This window comes from Sphaerodactylus townsendi, linkage group LG16 (genome assembly GCF_021028975.2).
Source record: "Sphaerodactylus townsendi isolate TG3544 linkage group LG16, MPM_Stown_v2.3, whole genome shotgun sequence".
In the NCBI taxonomy this organism is placed as follows: Eukaryota; Metazoa; Chordata; class Lepidosauria; order Squamata; family Sphaerodactylidae; genus Sphaerodactylus; species Sphaerodactylus townsendi.
In genome coordinates this window covers 13,883,880-13,899,014 of record NC_059440.1, presented here as the reverse complement: position 1 = coordinate 13,899,014, position 15,135 = coordinate 13,883,880, and the positions used below count along the sequence as shown (strand labels likewise).

Sequence of the window (15,135 nt, the reverse complement as noted above, 5' to 3'; positions counted from 1 at the left end):
GTAAGCCCCTTTGAGACTCCTATAGGAGAGAAAGCGGGAATATAAATTCAACTCTTCTTTAAAAAGAGGACAGTTCTTCGGGGTTGTTTTTAGGGAGGATGTATGGAACTTAATCAAATATTTATGTATATGTTGGGGTTTGGAGATCATATATGCTAGTGCAGTGGTGGCGAACCTATGGCACGGGTGCCAGAGGTGGCACTCAGAGCCCTTCTCAGGCAAGTAAGCAATGCCAGCAAAACCTTGAAGCATTAAACCTTAAAACCTGAAGTTTCCTTTGGGAAAGCAGTGTAGGTAACCCCTTGCTAAGCACTCGTTAAACCCCTTTACCCTTCGATTTCCATGTGAAGAACTAAAGCATGATCCTTTACCTGGGAGTAAGCTCGGTTGCTGGCAATGGGGCTTGCTTGATTCACCCGTTGGAAAAGTTGCACGGTTGCTTCAAAGCAAAGCCACCACCAAGCTTACTCCTGAGTAACTCAGGCCTTGGAGCCAACCATTTTTTCTAAACTAAAACCTCCGTAGTCAGGTTAAATTGCCGTGTTGGCACTTGGCGATAAATAAGTGGGTTTTGGGTTGCCATTTGGGCACTCGGTCTCAAAAAGGTTCGCCATCACTGTGCTAGTGGATAACTTCGATCCTGGGGCCTCCCTGAGTTGATTGTGACTTGAGGCCACGCAATTGTTATTAAATGACATGGGTGTAATGAGCTGTTTCTTTAAAAAGAAAGAAAGCCATTCCCAGGATTGCCGCACAATTCTTATCACGCCAGCAGAACTGTTTTCAGGGCTGCCTCATTAACATGCGCAAACACACTCTGGGCGCTCATCTGAATATAGAGAGGAGCTGGTTCTGCTAGAAGCAGCAGGCAGAGAGTTTGTTGCCTGCCTGCCTGCCCTTCTGGGATTGTCCTTCCAAGTCATGCTCGGATTTCTTGATGTGCCGTTTCTGCCGACACCGAAGTTTTCAAATCCAAACCCCAGCCGGTATCACTCAAGGATACGGTTCCTGGGTTTCGTCTCGTGTGCCTCTGCAGTTTGTGCATCACACAAAGGGTTTCTTAAGAGAAATCTTCTGATTGGCGCTATTTTTATTTATTTATTTATTTATAATCAATTTTATATACCGCCCCTCCCCCGAAGGGCTCTGGGCGGTGAACAACATAATCATAACAGAAATAACATTAAAATCCCAGTTAAAACATCGAATTAAATAAAATTACAGCGGCATCCGACAAATTTCATAAAACGTAATACACCCACCCTGGAAGCAGACCCAAAAAGCTGAGGGCCTCCACAATAAAATTAAGGGCCCAGAGCCGAAGGAGGGGAGGAGGGCGCACATCAGCCGTCGGCCCCCTCCAAACGCCCGGTGGAAATTAATACTCCGGTCTTACAGGCTCCCTGGGCGGAACTCTCCCACATCCCGCGAGAGGGGTTCGGGATAGCTGGTGGTAAAGGCACCCACTGAGGCAGGGGCCAGGGCTGTAAAGGCCCTGGCCCGGGTAGAGGCCAACCGCATCATCGAGGGGCTAGGGACAACCAGCAAGTTGGCCTCTGCCGAACGCAGAGGCCGCAGAGGGACATATGGGGGCAAGACGGCATCCCGGAAGGTACTAAGGTCCCAGATCAAGCGTAAGGCCTTAAAGGTGAGTACCCACACCTTATGAATGATTCGGAACTCAACCGGAAGCCAGTGCAAGCGGCGCAACACAGGTTGAATGTAGCCTCTAAAGGCAATTCAATTCCTGTGAGTACACGCTACCGCTGCATGTTGCACCAGTTTCAACCTCCGGATCAGACGTAAGGGAAGGCCCGCAGAGAGCGAAAGTTAAGCAATAGTCTAGCCTAGAGGTGACCGTTGCATGGATCACAGTGGCGAGGTCTGCCTGTATAGGTAGTCAGTGCCTGTTTTATGTTCTCCATTAGCTCCTCATAAGCCTGTAACAGAGTGGTGCTGTCTGTACTATTAAAAAAAGTCTGCAGTTTGATATTGAAAGTACTCGAGACATATCGTTCATTGATTTTCTTTTCAAGACTAGAGGACTAGCGGATTTGTGGTAAATTGCCCTCCTTTGCAGCCAATCCCTCATAGTAATTTTCTGTCCGAAATAATTCGAATGGAAAATGACAGGTCAATGTTAGAGGGAAATGATCGCTATCATTCAACGAGGAAACTTCGAATCTTTCAACCAGCTGTACCATTTCTTTGTGAACAACTAGATCAGGGGTAGGGAACCTTTAACACTCAAAGAGCCATTTGGATCCGTTTTCCACGGGAAAAGAAAACACTTGGAGCCGCAAATAATTTTTGACATTTAAAAGAAAGATAACACTGTATATATTGGGGTTTTTTTACCTTTTACTCCGCTCATTCTGAGAAGCACATGGATGCGCCCGCCCTGCTGCCTGCAGGTCGGGCAAGGATGAAGCCGGCAGCTTGGCCTCGCCGGCCACCGGGAAAGTGCCCGCCCCGCTCCAACGGGGCGGGCGAGAGGGGAAGCCCGCAACGCGGCCCAGCCGACCACGGGCAGTTGGTACGCCTGCCCTGCTGCCTGCAGGGCGGGCAAGGATGGGGCTGGCAGCTCGGCCCGTGGAGCCACAGTGCAAAGGCAGAAGAGCCGCATGCGGCTCTTGAGCCGCAGGTTCCCTACCCCTGAACTAGATAGTCAATGGTGCTCATTCTCCCCCCTGACCAATAGGTGTATTCAGCTGGGTAAGCTAAGTCAACCCTCCCATTGATTATTCTTAAATCCAGATTGTTTGTCATTTGAGCAAGCTTATAGCCGGTGTAATTACATTTCTCATCTTTGAAACGTCTGCTGTAAGGGAAAAGGGGGGCATCAATATCAGGTACACAAGAGTTATATTTCTTAAGAGAGTTCTTAGCAGAACAGTTTTTAGGGAAGAAAAATAATGTCTATACAGTGTGTGTATAGGGGGGGTGGCATTTATTAACCTGACATCAAATCATATAACGCAAGCAGGTTACGTAGCCAGGGTTTCTTTCTTTATAAACCTGCTCCAGCTGCGTGGTTGATTCTGAGCCTGTTGCATTTGGCCCTTTTCTTCAATTGCAGTCCAATCTGCTGTTGTAGTTGTATTTGCAGATGCAATTCAATTCCACCCAGACCCATGCAAATGGACAAAACATATGCCCCACCATACAATCACTCCACACTGCAGTGGAGACAAACGCATCTCGCCGTGACATGCCTCTGAAGATGCCAGCCATAGATGCCAGACTAGAGAAATATTAGGAGTAAAACCCACCAGACTGCAGCCACACAGCCTGGAAGACCCACAATGGCCAGATCCTGGAAGACTCCAAGCCCGGGATTGTCCCAAGTTTTCCTTTAAAAAAAAAAATTCATTCCTGAGGTTCCCCATTACAGTAACAGCCAGTGACGTAGGTATAGATTTTTTATGGGGAGGGTTCTGTGACTGAGAGCTTTCCGGCTGTTCCGTTCCATGCATTGTTTCAAGCAAGCCGGACATGAAATGGGAGGGGTTTGAACCAGAGGTGGGATCCAACCAGTTCTCACCACTTCTCTAGAAGTGGTGACTAATTTTTTTCTGAGTCCCGAGAAGGGGTTACTAAAGCAACCGCCCTGCCCAATAGGGACTGGAGGTGCGTGTGTGCGGTGGCGCCACTGTTTGAATCCCACCACCATCGGAACCTGTTATTAACATTTTTGGATCTCACCACTGGTTTGAACCCCCCCTCTTACCTATGTCCCCGATAACAGCAAGTGCTGCTCATTTTCAAATACAGCGGTCTTGAAGGCTAACAACTTGCTCTTGTGCATTTGAAAAGGAAAAAACCCGAAAAACTCAAAAGCACCCAAAATCACGTCAAATCAATGAAACGAGGAAGGATTTCAAAGGGGAAACGGGACTAAACATTTGGCACCAGAGCTCTGAGATCCTGCCCCCCCCCCCAATGCAAGCTCTTCTTCCTCATCCAGCTGTCTTTACCTGCCCCCTTTCTGCCCTTTCCCCAAATGGTGCCCATCACAGTGGCAGCAGCTGAGCCATCCCCTTTAAGGCTGGCATTAGAGGCAAAGGTCTTTGAGCAAAGGTCAAAAACCTCCCAGCAAAAAAACCTCCCAGCTTGCATCCTTCTGGTAGGATGCAGCAAAACGGGGAGAGTAGCGGGTGGTGGCTGTTATTCTCGTTTTAGACCTGCTCCATTTTGATTTCATTCTCAACTTTTCATCATCCTTCCTCTTTCCACTTGCGCTGTCTGACTTGTCTAGGGATATTATTCAGCCTGTGATCACCCCGGTGCAAAGTCTTGCCCTGGAAACACCCCCCCCCCCCATCCCCAGCTGATGTCTTGCAGCTGCAATCTCATGGCCGGTGCATTCGTTTCCCACCTGCTCTGGTGCAACAGGGCTTGTGTGGAGAGCACTTCTGCAGAGGCAAGCAGAAGAGGGGAAGAGGGACCAGGAACAGTCCTTAACAACACTTACGAGTCTAAGAAACCAGCTGGTACAGAGTCAGATTTTTGGTCCATGTAGCTCAATATTGGATTCTCTAATGAGAAGCATCTCTGCAGAGGGTCACATAGAGAAATATTTTCCTCCTACCTGCTATTTGATGTTTGTTAACTGTACATACAAGGGACAGAACTTGCCTTAAAGATCTTTCTTTGTTTTTCCATTCTATCATGCCGACAACATGTGTGGTGAAGTGGTTAAGAGTAGCTGCCCTCTAATCTGGAGAACCGGGTTTGATTCCCTGCTCTGCCACTTGAGCTGTGGAGGCTTATCTGGTGAACCAGATTAGCTTGTGCATTCGACCGTATGCCAGCTGGGTGACCTTGGGCTAGTCACAGTTCTTCAGCGCTCTCTCAGTTCCACCCACCTCACAGGGTGTTTGTTGTGGAGTGGGGGGAGGGAAAGGAGTTTGTAAGTCCCTTTGAGTCACCTTACAGGAGAAAAAGGGAATATAAATTCAAACTCCTCCTCCTACTCCTGACATTGCTGTACTGGTAATTCTAGCATTCCACCCACCCCTCAACTGTACTTTAAAGGGTTCATTTTCTTTTCGTTTTAAAAAGAAGAGCTGGATTTGTTTTCCTACTGAGCCACGTTTGACTCTAGAGCTGAAGAGTGCAGATCTCTGTTATAACGTTGAAGGGGAAATGAATGCTATGATTGGGATGCTGTGTGGTTTCCGGGCTGTATGGCCGTGTTCTAGCAGCATTCTCTCCTGACGTTTCACCTGCATCTGTGGCTGGCATCTTCAGAGGATCTGATGGTATGCTATGATTGTTTGAGGTTCCTGGGTACCATGGCACAGTAGAAAATTCCTCTTGTTTCCAGACATGTTGCCATCTTCTAGAGGACTAGCAACATGCTCTTTACCAACTGAGAAAGGAAAAGGCCCTGGGAGCATATCCAGCATCTAATTGAAATAGCAGAAAGAGGACTTTAGTGATGAGAAGGGGGGGGGGGGGGATTGACTGCAAAGCTACCTTCTTACCTATCTCCTATCCAAAGGAATGATTTGCATCTAAAGTGTTGTTGTAGGAGGAGGAGGAGTTTGGATTTATACCCCACCTTTCTCTCCTGTAAGGAGACTCAAAGGGGCTTACAAGCTCCTTTCCCTTCCTCTCCCCACAACAGACACCTTGTGAGGTAGGTGGGGCTGAGAGAGTTCTGAAGAACTTTGACTAGCCCAAGGTCACCCTGCAGGAGTACAGAAACACATCTGGTTCTCCAGATAAGCCTCTGACACTCAGGTGGAGGAGTGGGGATTCAAACCCGGTTCTCCAGATTAGAATCCACCCACTCTTAACCACTACATCACGCTGATATATCTGTGCAGAAGTGCCATGGATGGTGGCCATAAGTCCTCAGACCTGCGCGCTCCCCATTTTTTGTGACAAAGGACCTTTCTGACTTTGGTGCTGCTGTAACAAATTGAGCTCTCATAAAGATAAGGCACTTGCTATCTGTGTGCAATGAATATTTTCTCTTTCCAAACCATCAGTACCCTCTGATAGTAATTGTCTCCTGTGAGGCGAATGCCAAGAGCTATGCAGCAAATTATGATCACTGTCTTCCACTGGCTTAAAAAAAACCCCTCTAATCTCAGCTCCTGGGTACAAAAGTCTAATCAGAATTCAGCGTCCTTCACCAATAATTTCTATCCCCCCCCCACCCCGTTTAAAGCAGAGCCGATCTCAGATTATCGCATCGAGGCAGCCGACGGATCGACCAGAAAGGCCACGTTTGTCTGGGACCCTTAGGCGCGTTGGTTTATAATATGTTCCGGCACATAAACTTAAGATTAAACCCATTCATCATAAGCGAGGCTGGGTCACTAGGGGTCAGGCATTTCAGGGTTCTCTAATGAATGAATCCGGGTGTTGCCTAACGTATAGAATCGTACGCAGACGGGGAATCAAAATAGTTCTTGTTGGTAAATTGTAAGGTTATGTAGAATTAGAGCAGAGAGCCAGCACATTCCTTTTACTGTCCTCGTCATACCATTTCCTTTCACCCTTCTGGACTTTGCAAAAATAACTTCCTTTTGTGCTCTGGTTTCCCTCCTTCTGCCATGTTGCACATCCAGGCATGTATCTGTCGGAAGGAGAATCTTCTGCTACTGCCTCTCTGTCATCAGCATTTTTAAGCAGACTAATTGGTAGTGGATTTCCCTATGGGCCTCTGGTTCGTGAACCAGGCCTCAATGGCTCCCTCGAAGCTGCTGTCCTGCCGTATCAAGCGATTTGTTACTGGATGGAATATTTTTAGCTCAGCTGTGGTTACCTTTGCTTCCTCTTCCCTTCCAAATCCCTTCATGCCCATCTGCAGTTTTTAACTGATTATTTTGGTGCTGACTGTTTGAAAATGTTTGTGATGAGCTATGTGCATCCAATGAATTGGACACAAGATAGTATTAATGGTGGTTTGAGTGTGTGTGTGTAACAGTTGTGGTGAAGGCCATCTTGGAAGAGGCATCCTACCTCTCTCACAACAGGGAGGGTGTGCCTCTTCTAAAGTGGAGTCTATCTGTGCTATCATGTGACTGCATCACGCCTCCTGGAGACAGTGTGCGCCTCACATTAAGGAAACAGTGGGAACCACCCCCACCCATAAGTCATGGCCTTATGGTCCCTTCTTATGTCCTCAAACTTTATTTTTTTTAACCTGAAAAAAGTACACGTTGGAAAAGCTAGTGGTCCTTGCGTGAAGCTCGCTTACAGCAAGTGTGACTGTCTCAACCTAACAAAACATTCTCTATTCTGATGGGAAGCAGCTCTAGGGTTTCAGGAAGAGAGATCCCCCCCCCCCAGTAATGGCTACTTTTAGCCATTATAGATCTTAAAAGTGGAAATGTCAGGGATCTTGATTTGGTACCCTTGAAAACAATGGGGGCACCCCCTTTGGGGGTCCATAACTTTGGCCCCCCTGAACCAAACTTTATCAAACTTGGGTAGTGTCATCAGGACAGTCTCCAGATGATACCCTGAAATTTTGGTGCCACTAGCTGCAAGCTGAAACGTGAAAAATCACCAAAAAATACAAAACAATTCAAACGGACCCGAATTTTTCAGATATACCCGAATATTCGGGTTTATCCGAATATGTTATTTATCTTATTCGGGCATACAGATAATTTTATGCCCAAATAAATCCGAATCCGAATTTTACCAAATTTCTAGGGTATTTAACAACCATACCTATAATGATATTTCTGAAAGTGAGATTTCCACTAATTGCACATGAGGTTCCCTCTGACTTCTAAAATCGTGAATTAGTTCTGCAAAATACAAGACACGTGAATGTGTGCTCATTGTGCACCTTTGACATGTCACAGGATCCGGCTTTCCTGGGAGCGGAATTTTAATCCCTTTAGCACGGAGCGCACAACAGAACCTTTGCTTGAGAGAAACTCAGCCTTCTGACCAGACAAGCAATATGAGCGGAGGAAAGAAGGGCTTGGAATGCCTTAATATTGTTTGTTGTTATAAAAGATGATATTGTCAGGAGAGAGGAGCAGTTTTGCCAGTGGCAGCTATTGAACTTCAAGGTGTCGGTCGGAGGAACATCCATCATGTTCGGTGCCAGAGCTTTAGTGCACAAAGGTGACCTTGCTCTGCTCTGGGGAAGCTCTGTGGGAGCTGACCGTTTGGGCCCTTGTTAGTCCTCAATAGCGAAGTGCTGCAGTGACCGGCTTAGCGGCTAACAAAATGACCGGCCAAACCTCTTTGTGGAACGCCTTGGAACCGCTCCTTTAGGGCACAGCTGGGCAATGGTTTTTGCTTACTCATTTTTATTTTTTCTATCAAAACTGATTGCTTATGAAAAACAAACCAAGAGGCATACCAGCAACGGGCCTCAGTGCAGTCATGTGGACATGCAGACATTTATTCTCTGTATCTCTGTAAATTTCTACAGCTGACGTTTCTGTTTTTTTCCTTCTCTCCAGGGTAAATCAACTCATGATGCCTACAGCTTCTGTGAAAGTCTAAGGCGGTGAGTGACCCGCATTTGAGCAAGGCTACTGGAGTGAACCTCTGCGTTTGCATCCTCGTGGGCATCGGCATTTGCTTGCTTTTATTTTAGCAAAAATGGTTGCCTAGGCTTGTTTATCACATCGCTGAATGAGGCTGTTCCTTCAGAATTAGAGGAGGAAAGGAGATAGAGCATGAACATGGCGTAGTGGTTAAGAGCAGGTGTACTCTAACCTGGAGAACAGGGTTTGATTCCCCGCTCTGCCACTTGAGCTGTGGAAGCTTATCCGGTGAACCAGATTAGCTTGTGCATTCCAGCACACGCCAGCTTGGGGATCTTGGGCTAGTCACAGTTCTTCTGAGCTCTCTCAGCCCCACCCACCTCACAGGGTGTTTGTTATGAAGGGGGCAAGGAAAGGAGTTTATAAGCCCCTTTGAGTCTCCTTGCAGGAGAGAAAGGGGGGATATAAATCTAACTCTTCTTTCCTCTGAACTTATTATTTTTTCCATTCTGCCCCTTTCTCTTTCTCATTCTTGTCATCTTCAGTCCAGCTGTGGGCGTTTTTGGGGGAGTGGAGAGCACAGCCCAGGTGCCTGTATAGTGTAGAGGTGAAAATATCTTCGAAAATCTCTGGCATCCCCAGCTAAAGAATTCCTGATGTTTATAACCCTTTTTGCCCTGTGCTTGAGGCTCTGCAAAGCTGCTCTTAGTCACATTTGAGATAGGACAAAGGTGTGGTTGTGTATAAGGCCACACCCAAAATACATTCCACTGGCAAATGTGGCATTTTAGTTGATGTGGCGCTGGATGATCATGCAAAGAGGTCACGGTACCATGCCACGTGTGAGCAATATCCAGCTATCAGAAATGCAACAGGAGGGGCCACCTAAAGAAAACTTTTGCTGTTGGTTATGTTTGCAGCCGATAAAATGACCAAACAATTCTTTACTGTGTGTAATGCAGAAAGTTCTCAGTTTAGAAAGTGCCTGGTTTCGAGCTAACCATTGTGCGTGTTTTTTAATTTCCCTTGCGGTCCAAATTCAGGGACTGTGGCACACGTTTCAAGAGGAAGGTTGAAAGCCATTGTTTCAAGTATGCGTGTGCCATGGTTAAAACTTTTAACATCAGCAGATTCGAGTGTGTTGTTAGAACTGGAACATGATTCCAGCAAACCAAGCACAAAGGATCAGAGAAAACCCACCTTTTAATAGAAATGACAACTGATTTCCAAAATAAGGAAGGCATCGGCCACCTTTTTACACTGCGACCAAATCAAAAGAAATCAACTTCCGTTTTTGTTATCGCCGTTTCCATCTTGAAATCCCGCTTTTTTCTGTATATTTTTCCATTAGAAAGGATTCGTGAAAGATCACAGATGAACCAAGCTTGTAGGAATGTAATTTTGTGTTCTTAGCATGCACTTTGTAATAGATAAATCCATAGACAGCACAAAGCCGAAAGTTAAGCAGCACATTTGTTTTATTTTGCAAGCCTCAATTTTTAGACCAAATAACCAAACGCCAAGCTGATTAATCAAGAGAGGCCACTTTGAACAAAGGCACATTTTAATCAGCGAGGCTCTGAACACAGATGTTTTTACGAAGCGTTTATTCTGCGTTCAATGAGCTGTTAATGACTCTATAATGATATTTTCCCAACAATATCAACGAGCTCCTAGCCCCATTGATTACAATGTGCTGTAATTCATACTGGCCTCTCTTGATTAAATTTTCCCAACAATGTCAACTAAGTGCAACTATCAACAGCATTGTCTTATTATAGGGGAAGCGTCCTTCACACTTTTCTTCAAGTCTGAAAAGAGGGCAATACCGTATTCTTTGCGCTATGAATATTTTATTTAAATTTCATTGCTGTCATCAACCGATTCACCAGAACGGAGACAAAGGATCGGCTGCCAGCGCTTTGCGCAACGGCAGCCAGCCTGAATCACAAACAACAAACAATTTGGCTTTTCAGATGGCAAAATCTAAATATATCGCCAAAACCCATACCTTAAAGGCACAATTCATCCAGTCATAAAGACCCAAGTGAGCCTTTTTTTCCTGGAAAACAGGCTCTCTTTCCTAGTCCATTGGATCCTGGCCATGTCCACTGAACGGTCCAAGCCCATGTCTCGGTACAAAAGCCGGCGTGCAGACTCCAGCGTTTCTCTGTGCAAAGTTCCCCTCTTGCTCTTGTTCCATGCTGACCGTCTCCTTTGTTTGCTCCCTTGCAGCTGCCATCTCAGACGATGAAGGAGACCTTTTGTGATCTCTGGCTGCCGCAAGACGTCAAAATGGCCACCTGCGTGGCGGCCTCCCACCCTCCCCTCCAGCCTCTCTGTAGTTGGAGCCAAAGGAAAATTCAGATGCGGACTGTATTGGCTGTGGCTACGTCAACGGTGCATGTGGACACACTTAATCTACATCAGCGAAGGATCATCCTCACCCGTGCCCAGAGGGACCCTTCTGGCTTGAGTTGTCCCCTCACCTCGAAGGTTGTGGTACAGCTGTCCTTTCAGCCAATTGCTATCCTTGCCTTGTTCATTGAGACGAATCTCCATCGTATTTAAAACCCGGATGCCTTCGCCAGCAATCCCATTTCCAGCCAGAGACGTTATCCCAGCGGGAGAAGCAAGTGTTGGCCAAGTACACGTTTGCTATTCAGTCGTCTCGTAGGAGACTCTCTTCCCCTCCTTGCAGAAGGCTAAAGAGAGGGGACTAGATGGACTTTTTTTCTTTTTAAATTAAATTTTATCTGCATTAAGAGTTTACTGCTGGAACTACCTCGGGCCAGCAGCAATTTTATGTCAAATTTCCAGTCGGAAATCCAGGAGTAAATTTAATATTTGTGGGTAAGGGGGGAGGCTTGAGGGAAAATAATACATCAGGTAGCGTGAACGGTTCTCCACGCTAATGCTACCGGTCCCACAAGGCAGAAAGAGTTGGATAGAGGGACCGTTTCTCAGAGGCAACATCCTCCCCATTCTGCTCAGTGCAAAGGATTGTGAAAAAGCTGCTACAGTTTTGCCAGCCTTGGGGTGGGGTGTGGGGGGGGGGAGAAGGGGGGCTAAGCAGAGAGGAACGGGGGCCTTAACATTTTGTATTTACTTTTGGAATATGCCGCTGAAGTTTACACTGCAGGAGTATGATTGCTGGCTGCTGTTTGCAAACAGCCATGCGATCAAGTTTTGGTGAAGGCCAGCTGGTCTGAGACCCACCCTCCGATACCCATCCTTCAGTTTCCACCGCTCAGTTCTGTGCTACAGTCCCTGTTCCATGGAGGCTGTAGGAAGAGAGGAAGACAACAAGCGACAAACTTCCATCTAAAGGAAGAATTCAGCAGGCTGTTCCTGATCTCGTTCGGCCAAGTGGTGAAGATTACGGGGTTAACAGTCCCAAATTCTACACAGTGGGAGTTTGGATGGATTTTGTTACAGATCTCTCTCTCTCATATTCAGGTTTCAGCCACTTGCCTGGATTAGGGGCTGTGGCTATCCGACATAGACTCTTGATTTGCATGCAGAAAGGCCTGGATTCACTTGCCAGATAGAGAATTGCAGACAGCAGGTACTGAGAAAGATCTTTCTTTGTGATCTAGGAACGCTGCCGCCAGGCAGTGTAGACAGACCTGAATTAGACCTGAATTCCAGCTTGGTGCAAAGGACGTCTTTTTATATGTTCGACTAATTCGTTTCGGCCAGTTGTTCCTGGGAGCATTTCCTAATATTCTCAAACAACAGGCGGGCTGATTTGCAAAGCGATTCTCCTCCAGCTGCGTGGGACCAAGCCCTGTGCTGAATCACTGCTAAACGAAACCTACCGATTCAACCCACGTGGCGAATAGAGTTCAGCGCGAAACCCTTCTAAGTAACTTAAGCACCTTTTGGAGGTCTTTCCTGTCCCATTTTTATTGGTGCTACCGTTGCGAGGGAAACTGCCATCCAGAAGAGCGCTAATAAATGCAAAACTTGACCTAAAGTAATATCGCTATTTAACTGTCCAGTGTTGAGGCAGTGGGAACTTGATGGCAAACCTCTGCGCTGCAGTGAACGCTTCATCAGACAAAAATGGGGGGGGGGGGAATCAGATGTGCAGACTTTAAACACTGCAGAAATGCAGCCAGGAGTTGGAAAATATTGGTGTTCCTATCTGAACCTCAGCCACAAAAGAGCATCAGGAGAACGAATGATTATAGTATAAACAAACATCTCAAAGGGTATCCCTGCAACCTGGGAAGATAATGCTTCCCCCCGCCCCCTTTCCCATCTTTTCCCCATCCCATAATTATTGGATTTGTCACTTGCTGTGCCGTTTCCACTTAACCGCTTTGACAACATGAAAGATTGGGGGAGCGTTAATATATGTTTTTCTTGTTATACAAGGCAGGACTCGATTGTTTTCTGATTTCTTTCAGAAGAATATCTATATATATATATATTCAAATGGCTATTTTATTTTTTAAGAGCAATGAAACGGATGGTGAATTTCAGAGTATAAAGAAAAAAATAGTCCAATATATATACTTATTATATATTAAAAATATAGACATGTTTATGTAAATTAAGAAATAAAAAAATATTTAAACACAACCCTTGCCTTCCCTGTCTTTTTTTTTCATTCGCTGTCCTGCTGTTGCCACCACTTAAAAGGTGTCTGGTCAACCCTGTGGGATGGAGGGGTGGGGTAACATCTGAGACAGACGCCTGCTTGGAAATCAGGCTTTGATATTGCTTTTCAACCGGTGTTTACTGCAGGTCCTACAAGAGATCTGAAGAAAGCTGCAACAAACAGACCAGGAGGCTGTCGCTACATTTTTGTTCTTTGGTCGCTAAATCCAAAATGAAAGTTTTGTTTCCTTCTCCTGTGATACGTAGAGATAAAAGGCAGTGTATCAGAGCTACATGAAAGGGAGAAGGCTTAGGGTGATGGGAGGACATTTTTAAAGGATCTGATGTGGAAAATGAAGAATTATTTAACATCGAACAAAAAAAAAGTTAACCATGACTAAGCCTGGGCTTTTTCAGAAGCGGATCTATACAAATCCAGCTGGGTCTTGATCGTGACATCTTTCCTTCACCTCTAGCAGCAGCCCAAAAGTGTCTTGCTGTGTTGGGTACAGGTACTGCCAACAAGACATTTTTTCTGTGCCACACTGCTAGGCCTGCTGCCCTAACTGAGCCTCTGAGCAAGCTGGCATTTTTATCTGCATCCCGGAAGTGTGACTGTTCTGTATGAACATGATTTGAACAGTGGCTGCTGAATTTCATAAGGGGGAGGCACTGCTGGTGGTACCTCCTCCTGCTGAGGTATGGGGGGGCAGGTGCGCATGCAAAGGCCTTCTCTGTGATTGCCCTCAGACTTTGGAACAGTTTCACCAGGCACCTCCCCTTTACGGGTTTGGACGCATGGCAAAGACTTTCCTCTTCACCTGAGCATTTGGCTAGGCTTCCCGGAAGCCCCTATACAGCTGCTGGTCTGGATGGTGGGGTGGGTGTTGGGTTTAATTTTATGATGTTTTTATTGTTATTTTTTTATGATGCACTTATTGGTGGTATCTTTAGTATTCTGATTTTATTGTGAGTCACCTAGAGATCTTTGTGGTGGGGTAAAATTCTAATAACAATAATAAGATGTGCCCTTCAAGTTTACCTGTCCAGTACGGGCTCGGCGCTTGTGTCTGTTCGCCAGTCTCTCTCAGCTCCACGAAATGGCCGCTCTGAACTGTCATGATCAAAATGCAAAGCACGGGCTCCTGTCTCGCCAGGCAGTAGCGCTGACATGAATAGCTGTCCAGGTTTCTTTTCCTGTTCTATTCCCAGAGCACAGTAATCCCTACCTGTTGCAAATCAATACTTCTCCAAGCTAGGCTCTCGGCAGACTTGAAGCAATCCGGTTTATTTTATTTCCTAAGTGTGAAAATCGGATCTCAGTCCCTCTGGAGAGATTAGCTTTTCAAAGCATCTCAGCTGTTGCGCTCTTCCGGGTACTGTGCGCCTGGTGCCCTGACAAGTCCTCTTTGAACAGTCAGACTTCCCTGGGTTGCTTTGTTTTCGTCTATGACGCAGTCCCATCTGTTGTGTCCCTGGAGAGGGCCGAAAGACGTTTGCCAGCCTGCAGCGGGCATAGTCATGACAGTTTCTCGTTAGAAAGACGAGAGAATACGCTGGATGCTGGCAAGTTACACAGATCAAAGATATCCCGTTATGGGGGGACGCCTTTCCGAGCAGAGATGTAGCTTTAGTCCCTCTGCCCGCCCGCCCAATTCACGTGTAACGGAAATGCAATTAAATTGTACAAGGTGGGAAAGCAATTCTTCTCCACCTTGCCCAAGATATGGGACGTTAAAAGGTTCTCTTCAGAACAATGGGAGGAGATTGATATATCAAGAAATATTTGAAAGATTAAAACAGGGGTCCCCAAACTTTTTAAACAGGGGGCCAGTTCACTGTCCCTCAGACTGTTGGAGGGCCGGACTAAAAAAAACTATGAACAAATTCCTATGCACAAATGATTGTAAAATGTTTGATTTCACCTTTCAGCCTTTCTGTCATGGTCTATTTTTAGAACAGTGACCAAAGTATGTCAAGTACAGGGTGGGCTCCAAATATTGTTGGGGAGGCTGTGGGAATACCTTTCCCTGTAAAAGAAAAGAAGAACTTTCCC

At 46.2% G+C, this 15,135-nt stretch overlaps 1 protein-coding gene across 2 annotated transcripts in view; it reads left to right on the top strand.

Annotated features, from left to right (window-relative positions):
- LOC125445971 (protein spinster homolog 2-like) overlaps window positions 1–13,129 on the top strand; it is a 121,665-nt gene extending 108,536 nt beyond the window's left edge. The window contains exons 13-14 of one of the 2 annotated variants that reach the window (XR_007246349.1): window positions 8,445–8,491; window positions 10,707–13,129. Coding sequence is in view for 1 of the 2 variants with exons in the window: in XM_048519426.1 (XP_048375383.1) it covers window positions 8,445–8,487 (43 nt within the window). In the remaining variant the exon portion in view is untranslated. The remainder of the gene's footprint in view (window positions 1–8,444; window positions 8,492–10,706) is intronic. The other variant, XM_048519426.1, reaches the window with a different exon arrangement.
- Window positions 13,130–15,135: the final 2,006 nt, after the last annotated feature.